Source organism: Stigmatopora argus, chromosome 6, assembly GCF_051989625.1.
Source record: "Stigmatopora argus isolate UIUO_Sarg chromosome 6, RoL_Sarg_1.0, whole genome shotgun sequence".
NCBI lineage: Eukaryota > Metazoa > Chordata > Actinopteri > Syngnathiformes > Syngnathidae > Stigmatopora > Stigmatopora argus.
Window position 1 is genome coordinate 4780371 of NC_135392.1, and position 13440 is coordinate 4793810.

Sequence of the window (13440 nt, forward strand, 5' to 3'; positions counted from 1 at the left end):
TTGTGCCCTGCGATTGGCTGGCCACCAATTCAGGGTGTCCAGAGTCTGCTGGGATAGGCTCCAGCACCCCCCGCAACCCCAGTGAGGATGAAGCGGTTCAGAAAATGAAGTGTGTGTATATATTATTTTTATTAGTATTTGATATCTCTATATGCCTGTGGGTTTAATTTGTTTCTAGTGTGTCTGGATTGTGTTACTGTGATGATTAGTGTGTGTCGTTCCAAATGTCTGCTGGTGTGTGTTTATGGTGCTGCGCATTATTATATTTGTGCGCCGGTGTGTATGTACGGATTTATGTATTTTTCTGGGTGTCGGGGTGGTGAGTATTTATTTGTGTTTATGTGCGTGGGTGTGTTGGAGTTGTCATTTAATATTCAGCGGAAGGTGTTTTTGCGCACTGATGTGTGAGTGTGTGTGTGTGTGTTTTTTGCGGGGGGGGCGCTTGACAACAAAAGACGACGGGAAGCCGATCGGGTTCGTCACCTCGTCACGTCTTTTAATTGCAACGATGGCTCTCCATGAAAAGCTGTCTTAAAAAATAATCCGCCCGGAGATTAAGGAGCGCCAGAAAGTGGCAGAGTGAGACTTTACTCCAGGGGGGCTGAAGGGGGGGGGCTTCATCTTTTCATAATTCACACTCACCTTTGTCAAAGGTTCACGTTTTTGACTGCGCGTGTCAAAAAGACGGAAAAAAATCTCACGGGCCGCCGTCGACGGGGTTAGCCGTCCAAATGTTTTATCATGAAGCCAGTTTATCAGAAGTACACGTCCAATCCTTTTGAAACGGGACGTTCTTTCGTTGAAGTTAGGGGATTTCAGGACGGCCATCTTGGTACAGGCAATGAAAAATCTTTCTGTGATTCTGCCCCGATTTGAAATGAGTTTATTGCTAGTCGGCGTTCAATCCGTTCGAAGCGGGAGGGTTGGCACCCTTTTGCTTCAAATGGATCTAGTCGCAGGAGAAGCACATGAAGACAGCCTCTGGGCGACCATCTTGCTACTGTCAAAGTCAATGCATTGACATTCAGAACTAGCTTATTTCTCTTTTTTTAAATATTTCTCTAAAAGATCAAATTATCACATATATATGATCCATATAATGGACTAATTAGCAATATCAAAGCATCTGGTTTTTTTTTTTACATATTGTGGCTGCCATTGACACTGCTAAGCAAACATTTGCCGTATCGGTCGGCCATTTTGGTAGGGGCAATAATTCCATCCAAGTTAATGCATTGACATAATATTTCTCCCTCTATTATTTTATCCACATCAAAGCATCTGCCATTCACTCTATTGAAGCAGATGGATGTCCAATGCATGTTGACTAGAAGACCTGGCAGCGAATGACCCCACGTTCAATGCTTGTAGACGGCGCGATTGGTCGCCTAGCGATTCCATTTCCCTCCCCAAAAATCTATTTTGTTGGTCTTTTCGTCCTTTCACCCTCTACCTGCGCTTACTGGGGGGTTCGAGGGGGAGGTGGCGGTACCATTATGACCTGCGAGACCACCGAGTGAGAAGAAGCAGCCCTTCCTTCTCCGCAATCGATCCTAGTGAATTATTGAAGAGGGAGGAAAAGAAAGGACGCAGGCCGCTACCTCCTACTTCCTCTCGGAAAAATCTATGGCAAAGAGGACGGCGTAAAAAGCAGCGCGCACGCGTCTTACTTACTAACAATGGAAACATCTACAGCTAGAGGGAAAATTACTCATCCGTCTTTTTTCTTTACTTATCATAAATAGCAAAGCCTCACTCACGTTTACTTTTGGAACACGCCACACTTACTAGGGATTTTTTTTTTTTACATAGTTGCTTGCTATTGATTTTTGCTCCTTTACGGTTGGCTTTTGGGAATTTTCACATCAGTTTTGGTTTACTCTCTGTTAACTTTTGTGCATATAAGAGGGGTTCTTGTTTCTTGTTTCTTTTGGGTCACCACTACCAGTCATACCTGTCAACCTCTGCCGATAACTGCCCTTATAAATGATTATGATTCCCCTTACAAACCCCCCAAGGGGGAATCATAATCATTTATAAGGGCAGTTATCGGCAGAGGTTGACAGGTATGCTACCTGTAGATTTTTGGGGACTTTCTGTTGATTGTGGTGCGATCTTGAGTCACTTACTGTTGATTTTGGAACATTTCTCATTGCCAAACTGTTCATTTGGGGTCATTTTCTGTTGATTTTGGGGCATTCTTAGGTCATTTCTTGTTCAAATGGAAACACTTGGTATGTATTTTGGGTCATTTCCAGTTGGTTTTGGCCCAAAACCAACTGGAAATGCCCCAAAACTTTTGGGGCATTTCCAGGTTACTTCTAATTCATTTGGGTTCACTTCCTGCAAGCTTTTGCACACTGAAGAGTCCTAATCATTTCCTGTATTTTTGTAGTCCGTTTCTACTGACCTGGGGGGCAATTTTTTTTGCGGCGACGTCGCTAACCGCTAACCGGCGTCATTTTATTTGTTTCAGAAGGGCCACCACGAGCTGCGAGAGCTGCGCCAGTTTCACTTCACCAGCTGGCCCGACCACGGCGTTCCCTGCTACGCCACAGGGCTGCTGGGCTTCGTACGCCAGGTCAAATTCCTCAACCCGCCTGACGCCGGACCCGTGGTGGCCCACTGCAGGTACGCCTTTCAGCCATTTTCCTCTTAGGAGTGGTAAAATGAGGCCATCCAACATTTGTTTGGGGTTGACAGTCATGACTACGACTTGTCTCGCCCTAAACCACTGATTATCATGTTTTGGTACTATCATTTTTTTTCCAGTTTCCCCCCTATTTTGTGTGTGGGGGAGTTGTCATTGTTGTTTTTTTCTTTCTTTCTTTTTTTTGAATGTGCGTTTACAATGTTGCAGGGTCGACATTAATCACTCAGGTGACAGGTAATCTACTGGGGCCCTTCACCCCCACCTTCCCATTTTTTTTCTGTTCTGCTCACAAATCCAAAGCCCCCTCCTCATCCATTCATTTACCCATTCATCCTTTCATCGGTCAGTTTGTGTGGCCTAAACATTTTTGTTATGAAAGTGTGCTTTGCGTGACAATATGAAATGCCACCAGGGATAAAGATAAAATAAAAAAATCCATTAAAAATGGTTATTTGAGGGGAGGGGCCCTGGAATGGATAAACTCATTGGCTGCGATTGACGGCGCTAGACGAAAGGAACGTTTTCTTTTTTTAAAAAGTTATTTTCTTCTTTTTACTAATTTATAGTTTGTCATTTTTGTTTTGTTTCACTTTACTAATTTCTTAAAAAATGATTTTTTTAATTCATTTTAATATCTAAAATGTGAGCCAAAAGTACATTCATTTTTATACAAGCCGGTCCTACCTGCTTTTTTAGAACCAAAAGACAATTGTTGCGCTATTAAAAATATTTTCTTTTGAGAAGGTGAAGAAATGCAATCACTCGTCTATTAGGATGCAACAGCCATTTCTGGCCACCATAAAAAAATTCAACTCTCAACGTTGCACGGTTTGGACAAACATAGCGAGAGAATCTTAACATACACACACGAACACACTCAAACATCCATAAATCACGCTTTATAAGGATTACAGATAAAACTTTTTTTTTCAAATGAAAGAAACCTAACAAAAATAATACACTGTAAACACTCATTATTTTTCCTTGCTTTTAATGGGTGACTAAGAGTAGCTAATGAGTTCATTGCAAAAATCATTATTTTAAGTTAGCTTTTTTAAGATGAAATGAGATACGCTGTTCTTTCTCATTTATTTTAATGAGTGAGTTCAGTAAGTTAATGGCGTTTCCCTTCGTCGTTGAAAGAAAATGGACGAGAAAAAAACACGACATGTAGAAACTGAGCTTTCTGGTGGTTTTCTCTTTTTTTTAGCGCCGGGGCCGGCCGGACGGGGTGCTTCATCGCCGTGGACATCATGCTGGACATGGCGGAGAACGAGGGCGTGGTGGACATCTTCAACTGCATCCGCGAGCTTCGCTCGCAAAGAGTCAACATGGTCCAAACAGAGGTGAACTTTCTTTATGGGTCACTTTTTTAAGTACTTATGCTTAAAGTGAGTAACTACCGTATTTTCACGACTATACGGTGCATCATATTTTTAGCCGCAGTGTCAATAACAAGTGCTATTTCTGTATTTGACACACACAAAGGACGCACCGTTTTTATAGACGCAGCCAGGCATGGCAAAACATACACCAGCTTAAACATACGGACACACACTAAAAACACGTTTTTAAAAAGGCAACGGAAGCAAAAGTGAGTTGGGTTGTACTTTATTTAGCCATTTTACAATGTACTCACGTCATCATCACCCACAAATCCATCAAAGTCCTCATTTTCTGTGTCCGAACTGAACAATTGTCCAAATGAGTCATCGAAAACGCTGAGTTTTATACGTTCGTCCAGGCGGCCACAATCCATTGGGTGTATTGACAAAAGAACTACATATCCCAGCAGTCACTGCGCAGTACTTTTTCTACAGTAGTTGTGAGAGCTGTAGAGGATGGCTTACCCTATCGACTGATTTATTTTATCGTGATAACAATTTTAGTATTGGTCCATATATAAAACGCACTGGATTATAAGGCGCCCTGTCTATTTTAGAGAAAATTCAAGACTTTTATGTGCGCCTTACAGTCGTGAAAATACGGTAATTACTTTTTTGTCAATCTGAATTTAACAAATTTCTTAGGGCAGACATCCTGTGGGTTTTGGGTGACATTTTTGTGGATAATTAATTAATTACTCATTGTCATGTTGGGGGCTGAATTTGGTCACAACAGAGCCAATTATGTTTTTTTTTTAAATGATACCTGTCTATTTTGGAGAAAATGTAAGACTTTTATGTGCGCCTTATAGTCGTGAAAATACGGTATACATTTTAACTCCGTGGCTGCTTTCTGATTTTTTTAAATATATATCTTACACAGGGGTGCGACTTATAGTCCAAAAAATATGCTGATTGTATTGTAGGCCATGCTTTAGTTTTTTTGCATTTTTTGTGGGTCACTTCATTTGACAAGTACACAAGTCTCAGTGGCTAGAATTCCAAAAACGACATATTTCGTCAATGTGAATTCCATCCGGATGAGCGGGTTTAGAGCAGTTCATCTTTTAAAAGGCAGAGGTGGAGGAGGGCGCTAGCTAGCGCACGCGGCTAGGGCATTGGCGTCACCGCCGCAGACAGTGGCCCGCGGCTGAAATGATATTTTGAAAAAGTCTCCCTTCCGCCAGGGCCACAATCAAAATGCGCGGCGGCAAAGTTAGCACAACAGATGCGGCGGTGTAAAACGGGCCGCCAGGGCGACGCCATTAGCATGCGCCGCGTGGCGCCGCTCCCGGCACAAAGGGCGCACTTGATCCCGAGTGCGGATACGTTGCGGCGTGCCTTCATTTTAATTCACCGCTAAAGCCTGCCAATGACTTGCGGAAAAATCACTCGTGATGTTTTGGCTTGTTTGACAAACAAAGTGGGGGACAGTGGGTTTTTTTTAGACTTTTTTTGCGGGTTTACTCGCGAGGAATGCGTCTAGCAATGACATATTTCTATGTCAAATGTGTACGGGGGAGGGCGGGGTGTATTTTTTTAACATTAATTAATATTCTGGAAATTGCAAAAACATCACTCGTGTTTTTGGGGGAATATTTTCTCATGAAGAAGCTATCTAGCCAATGTAATATTGTTATGTTTCATTGTTTTCAAGGGCTGAATTTATCAAAATATTGGGGGGAAAATGAAGACACTAAAATGTGGACCTAAAAAAATTTGGGGGTGAAAGTTTCAGGATACTTTTTCTCTATCTATCTAGTAATTTTCATCTTGCTACATTAATCTAGCGTCAATGAGTCATTTATCAAAGTATTAAAGAAAAACTAAAGGCAATTAAAATGCTGCAAAAAATGTGCAGCCATCCTGTGGATTTTGGGTAATTACTTTTTTGTCAATTTGAATTTAACAAATTTCTTAGGGCAGACATCCCGTGGGTTTTGGGTGACTTTTTTGTGGATAATTACTCATTGCCATGTTGAGGGCTGAATTTGGGCACAACAGAGCCAATTGCGTTTTTTTTTTAAAGGATACTTTGAACCAAAATGGTAGACTGGCGTTGTCTTTTTTCACGTGGCTTGTCGCGTCTGTCCACTGTCATTTGAACTGTTGGCGTTTTGCTTCAGGAGCAGTACGTGTTCGTCCACGACGCCATCCTGGAGGCGTGTCTTTGCGGCAACACCGCCATCCCCGTCTGCGACTTTCGGGCTATCTACTACAACATCAGCCGGTTGGACCCTCAAACCAACTCCAGTCAGATTAAAGACGAGTTCCAGGTAAGGAGGAAAGAGGGAGGAGCTTGGAGAACCTTGCAGACATCTTGGCATCGCCCTTACTCAATTCTTTCGCCCCAGACCCTCAACATAGTGACCCCTAGAGTGCGGCCGGAGGATTGCAGCGTGGGTCTTCTGCCCCGAAACCACGACAAGAACCGCAGCATGGACGTTCTGTCGGCCGACCGTTGCCTCCCTTTTCTCATCTCCGTGGACGGCGAGAGCTCCAACTACATCAACGCGGCGCTGATGGACGTAAGGCGGACGCCGATAAAATATTCAATTCCCGCACACTCGAATGGAAAGTCTTGTTTTCCAACAAAAAGACGAGCCGGTTCAAAAGGAAAAGGGTGAGTTAACAATGGGATTCCTCCGTCTGCCACCCGCAGAGTCATAAGCAGCCGGCCGCCTTCATCGTTACCCAGCATCCTTTGCCAAACACCATGGGCGACTTCTGGAGGCTGGTGTTCGACTACAACTGCTCCTCCATCGTCATGCTCAACGAGATGGACGCCGCCCAGGTACCGACTCCCGACGACAAATAGGAGAGCAGACGTATTTTGCCGAGATATTTCAAAGTTTTCAGGCCGCTTTGCTTGCTGTCCGCCATTGGTGGCGCTAGACGTCAGACGTCCATTTTAACCGGGAGTCTAGCACTGTCGATGGCACTGAAAGAAAAGCAGCTTTCGCTAGCTAAGGTTAAATAGGCTGCGCTATGAGTTGAGGTTCCGCTAGCTACTGCTAGCTTTTCGCTAGCTTTCGCTAGAACTTGTTGTTCTTGTATAACAACAATAAAGGCATTCAATTAAGTTCAATTTTCTGAACCACTTATCCTCACAAGTTTCACGGGCCAGCCAATCACAGGGCACAAGGAGAAAAAGGACAACCAATCATAGTTCGGGGCAATTAACAGTGTACATGCAATCTCCCCACAGTAAGAACTGACCTGGGATCGAACCCTTGACCCCAGAACTGTGAGCCCAACACTCTACACACTTATCCACTGCGCTGCCGCATTCACTTCAATTCTGGTGTGCGGTTGAGGTTAATGCTAGTTAGCATTTACAGGGGTGTGGGTGATTTTGTGGTTAAGAATAGGGTGAGCCAGGAACCAGGGAAAGATGTTGAGGTTCCGCTAGCTATTGCTAGCCTTCACTATCTCTCATTAATATGTGCTGTCCCTCATTAAATAAGTCAAACTCAATTAGTGGTAGCTTGGTTGAGGTTGGGGTTACTAATATGTAGTGTGATAGTGAGGTTAGGATGATATAACACTTTTATGTTGTTGTTTTTTGGGCGACGTAAAGTGTGTGACGTGTGTTTGTGGCAGCTTTGCATGCAATACTGGCCGGAGAAGAGCTCGTGCTGTTACGGCCCCGTTCAAGTGGAGTTCATCTCGGCTGACATCGACGACGACATCATCAACCGCATCTTCCGGATCTGCAACATGGCCAGGGTAGGAGGCCCCGCCCCCTGCGCCGCCGTCCCCCTCCACCTCCGATCGATTGCGCGGACGGGCCGGCCGCCTCTCGGCGTCGCTGGAGCGTGAAATAGTCGGAAGCGCGTCGGCGTTGGGCCGCCGTCGGCGACAGAGGTGGAATGGGGCTATTAACCTGGGAGGCGAAGGACGCGCTTCTCGACTCTTTCCGTTAATAAAGCAAAATGGAGTCTTTGGAAAATAACACGCGCAATTGTTAAGCAATAGAAATCAAGCCCAAAAGTCATTAGAATTGACCAAAAGGCTGACAAAGCGCTACTTTCACATCTTAAAGAAGCTCCTCCCTAGTGCTAGTAAAGCACAAACGTTTACAAAATAAGGCTCTTGTTCACTTCCTTCATCATTTTAGGGCAATTCCGGGTCACTCTGTGTCCAGTTATGATCATTTCCTGTAGTTTTGGGGGCGTATATGGGTCACTTGGTTAGGTCCTGTTGATTTGGGTCACGATTTAAGGGTGTCAGGGGTCATGCTAGGTTTAACTTCCTGTTGGTTTGGGGGCATTTTTGGGTAACTTTGTGTGCGTTTTGGGGCATTTTCGGGTAACTTCCTGTTAATGTTGTGTCATTTCCTGTTCATTGTTCACTTTCTGTTGGTTTTGGGGCATGAGGGGATCACTTTTTGATGATTTTGGGCCGTTTTTTTTTTGACAGCCCCAGGACGGCTACCGGTTGGTGCAGCACTTCCAGTTCATCGGCTGGCCGGCCTACCGGGACACGCCCCTTTCCAAGCGCTCCGTCCTGCAGCTGGTGCGCCGATTGGCCAAGTGGCAAGAACAGTACGACGGCGGCGACGGGCGCACCGTCGTCCACTGCCTGTGAGTAAAATACTAACAAAAACACTCACAAAAAATGGAGATGTTTTAAAAAAATATATCAAAAAATGAAAGAAGAATTTGGACCATATTTAGGTCAACAACGTCTCTATAAAGTACGAATTAGGAAAATATGAGAACAATGAGATTAAAATTGATACTATTAATACGAGAATAACATGAGCTACAAGAGCGTATTAGTACAAATCCTTCTATTGATTATAATTTGATGTAGATGAGCCTAAAGATTAAGGATTAAGTCATCTGGTACTAATAATACGCTTTGATTCTCATAATATACAACTTTATTCTCCTACTAACAATACAACTTTTTTTTACAAGTACTAACAGGACAACATTATTTGCGTACTAATAGTAAAACTAATGGTACAACTTTACATCTTAAAAATGAGTATAACTTTATTCATGTACTAATTGCACGACTACTTTCGTACTAATAGTACAACTTTAAACTTGTAGTTTGACTTTTTTCTGGTACTTACAGTATTACAGTATTGTTCTCATAATGAAATAATAAAACGTGTTATTATGACAACTTCATTGTCATACTAGTACTGTGACTTTTCTCATACTAACTACAATTTTATTCAGGTGCTAATAGTATGACATTTTTTTCATGAAGGTACAACTTTATTCAGGTACGAATTCTGTCTTGTTCTAAGAGTACAACTTTTTCAGATAAAAATATTCCGACATTGAACTACCATATTTTCTCGCATATAAGCCATATTTGTAACCAAAAAAAATGATAACTGAATCAAGGGTGCAGCACAAGATTTGCTATACTCTTTTTCACCTGTAGATATCGGCAAATTAACATTTACTATTTGTTGGTTATTTTCTGTTTTGCAGTAAGAAAACTACCATTACTGGATGAATGACTAACTTCTTTATGGTTTTGACCCAAAAAATGTGCTTTTGATTCATGCAGTATCTCAGAAATAGCATGTGTGATGATCCCTTTACGATTTTCCCTTCAAAGTAACACATTTGTACTCCCTATTAAAACCATAAATATGAAGTTGAAAATTGTGAATCAGGGGGTGGCTTATATGTGAGACTTTTTGTAAAAAATTAAGGGTGCGGCTTATATGCGAGTAAATGCGGCAATAGTGATTCTTCAATCTCGTAGTCACAGTAAAAGTTTATTTGCATTTTGTTTTTCTTACTTTGGTTGGAATGCTAAGTCGTACAGAACGGTCATGCTGGCTAATTTTCGACGAATCGCGGCGGTTGGAGTCCAATCCCTCCCGGTAGAAAGGGATGGCGCAATCAAGTCAAGTGACACGCTTTTTTTTGGGTGGCATAGGACGGGCGGTGGGCGCTCCGGCACCTTCTGCGCCATGTGCAGCATCAACGAGATGATCCAGCAGCGGAACATCGTGGACGTTTTTCACACCGTCAAAACGCTACGCAACAACAAGACCAACATGGTGGAAACAATGGTGAGCGAACCTTCGCGACGTGCGGTCAATTCATTGATCGTCCTTTATATAAAAATGGTTTATTGTCATCAAAACAAAGCGGAACTAAAATTCAGACATACAAAATCCAACAGATCTACCTTAGCACGTTAGCATTGCTTTAAAAATAACGTGCTAACCACTTGCTAGCAATTAATGGTAGTCTTCGCCAAAACGCAATCTTCAACGCATCTTGAAGTCGCGATAATCGAGGGAAAACTGTACGTACTAAGTGTAAAACTTAATGTTAGCGACGAGCGTGCACTTTTGTTGACCTTTTCAAAATAAGAGCACGTCATGGTCCACAAAAATGCAGTATTTCAAATTAGCACCAAGATTGTTTTCTGCCTTTACGAAAAAAATGCAATAGGCAAAACATTCAATCATTTGGCTTCAAACTTGGTAACTGGACAGGAGAGCAGCCATTTTGGATCCAATCAATGGACAAAAATGACAGCAGTTTTCACATATTTCATATTTACAGAAAACATGTTATGCATTGATTTAAAAATAATAATCCAGTCTTCCCTCGATTATCGCAAATTCACTTCTTCGATATATATTTTTTTCTGCTATTGATCATTTATTTTTTGTTTTTTAAATTCATAAAATGGTGAAAAATCCACGCTGGTTTATTAAAATCATCTGTCACGAGTGGTTAAAAAAAAGGACAATGTTATCGCGTATCGGCAATAATTCATCAGCTAATATATCGCCAACTAAAATATGCGACAGGTCGACGCCCACCGTCATTTTGACGTTTGTCTGTTTTTTTATTATAATTTTTTTTAAGGAACAATACAAGTTCTGCTACGAGGTGGCCTTGGAGGCGCTCAGCTCCTTCTGATGGGTCGCCGGCCGGGCTTCTTTGCGCCGAGCGGTCGCCGGGGCGGGGCTCGTCGCGTCACGTCGGCTTCCGTCAACCCCGAGGGACGAAAAAAAAAAAAAAAATCACGAGACGGCGGGTTTGTGGTACGGTCGGGCGGGTTTTGAATGTGGTCGCCCACGCGTTGACTTCTTGTTGCCTTTTGGCCCACCCGACCGAGCTGGCCGATTAACCCCTCGATGCCCAGATTCGTCTTGAAATCAATCGCAAACGGCGCCCCTGCGTGCGGAAAAATGTCCGAAATTCGCCCAAAAAATAATAAAAAGCCTACTTGAGTTCATTTAAATGCGAAATGAAATGGAGAGCAAATAATCTTCAAAATGTATTCACGTTTTTAATTCAAAAATATATTTTTGAAAGTATAAAAAAGGAGGAATTTATGGATGAATTCTTCTTATTTTTTAAATGTATTATTTATGAATACATCTTTTGCAATCATGATTTTTCCATATTGATTTCTATTTATTTACTTTATTTTTTATTTTTAGGCTTTTCCCATTTTCAGCTGTACTTTTTTCCAATTGGATGTTGTAAAGTTCGTATTTGTACGTATTTCGCAAATGTTTATTTTTGAACACTTCAGGCATCAGGGGGTTAACGTGGCTTTTTTTTGCTTTCTCTCCGAAATGTGCGGACAAGAAAAAAAAAAACTCGCAAAAACAGATGGTCTAAAATGTAAATAAAACCGGACGAAAAGTGGATGTCACGCTCTTGTTGGAATATTTTTACATGTCCTTTTATCATTAATATATTCCAAAAATGTTTGCCCTAGTTTGGTGATACAATGGGCTAAGTCGGAAAGCCTCTGTTCTGGAGTGGGCGTAATTTTAAGAGGAAACTGCCGTTTGGTCGGCAGACATTTTGGGTCAAGTGTGTCATTTTTTGGGAGAGTTGGAAAAATATCTGAGAAAAGTTTTGATGGGTTTTGAATTCATGTTGACTTTTTCAAAAATTGTTGAGTTTTGAGGGAAGACCAGCAAAAAAAAGTCAACTATTCTGGTTTAAAGAGTTTTTTTTACAACAAGTTGACCGGGTAAAGCAACAAAAAAAGTCTTTGGATCTATTTTGCTTTCAAGAGAATCGTTTGGGATCAAGATGACCATTTCCTGAACTTTTTTTCATATTTTGAAGAAAGTCCGCCCTCAAAAGCCATATTCAATTTGGTCTTGGACAACTAGACCCACCAAAAAAATCCCAAGGAGCCAAAGCCAAAATTGACAGGACGTCAACTATTTTCCTTTGAAGAGAATATTTTAGAATCAACTTGACCGTTTCCTGAAATTGTTGAGTTATTTATTTTAAAAAATTCATCCTTCGACGGCCATTTCAGCTGCCAAAAATCAAATGGAGGTTCTCGCTAGTAGACCAGGAGACCCACAAAAAAGCCGCCAGAACCCTCGCTCCGATCAAGTCAACCATTGCCAGTGTTGTACGTCGACCCCCCAAAATTCCATCCGAGCAAAACTCACCATTTTTAACCTTGAAATGCCATCTTTCTCTCCAATTTTCACCAAATTTGAATCACGCCAATTGAATAACCCACTTGACCAAAACTGCGTTCATCAGCACCCCCTGATGGCCGACGTTGGTCACGCAGCGAAGCCTGAAAAGCTCGTTTTTATCGGACGTTTTTCTTGCCATCTTTTTTTTTAACTAAGTCAGTTTTGGTGTGTAGCATGTGGCCGCTGCTTTAAATCGCTTCGCTCCTGGCTCGCCATGGACGGCTCTAGACGTCTAATCCGATTGGCCCGTGAAGGAAGCGACGATTGTTTATTTGCCCCTCCAAATCGAATCGGACGTCTATCGTCGTCTATGGCAACAAAAAGTGATCACTCCAAGCCAGTTGAAATGTTTTTTGCTAGTGAATGAGTTAATTTATTTTATTTATTGTCCAGTTGTTGTTTTTGATTTTTTTGGTTTTGTCCCTCCAAATGCAACAGGGTCGTGCTTTATTTTGAAGGGTTCAGTTAGCTTCCTGCGCTCACTTGATTTGATATTTTGGGGGGGTTTGTACTGATTTTCTTGGTTTTGTTGAAAGAAAAGGATGATTTTGTCCCTTAATGGTTTTTTTTGGTTTGCTTGTTGGAAAATGTGCTTAAGATATTCTAAATAATAAAGGGACCAAAAATGCTCAACTGTCTCCTTCAGGATGTCATTTATTTATATATTCTAGCATGGTGAGAACTAAGTCTTTTAGTATACAGACATTTTTTCATGTTTTTCCCCCAATACCTAAATATATGTGGTCTTTTTTTTAAAAATGCCTTACAATATGAAGCCATGCTATAGGCATTTTGGTTTAAAAAAAAAATTGCCTTACTACTTACTTTTTTATTGCCTTCCTAAACATGGTCAGAAAAATATATACATATATGTATGTGTGTATATATATATATGTATATATATATGTACATATATAAATATATGTATATATATATGTACATATATA

General features: G+C 41.7%; 1 protein-coding gene across 7 annotated transcripts in view; it reads left to right on the plus strand.

Moving 5' to 3' along the window:
• Positions 1-13126, plus strand: part of ptprt (protein tyrosine phosphatase receptor type T) — a 94171-nt gene extending 81045 nt beyond the window's left edge. For all 7 annotated transcript variants that reach the window (XM_077602281.1, XM_077602280.1, XM_077602279.1 and 4 more), the window contains 9 exons: positions 2477-2631; positions 3864-3999; positions 6165-6314; positions 6393-6566; positions 6701-6832; positions 7642-7767; positions 8461-8624; positions 9952-10087; positions 10899-13126. In XM_077602281.1, coding sequence (XP_077458407.1) covers positions 2477-2631; positions 3864-3999; positions 6165-6314; positions 6393-6566; positions 6701-6832; positions 7642-7767; positions 8461-8624; positions 9952-10087; positions 10899-10952 — 1227 coding nt within the window. In that variant the 3' untranslated portion in view covers positions 10953-13126. The remainder of the gene's footprint in view (positions 1-2476; positions 2632-3863; positions 4000-6164; positions 6315-6392; positions 6567-6700; positions 6833-7641; positions 7768-8460; positions 8625-9951; positions 10088-10898) is intronic.
• Positions 13127-13440: the final 314 nt, after the last annotated feature.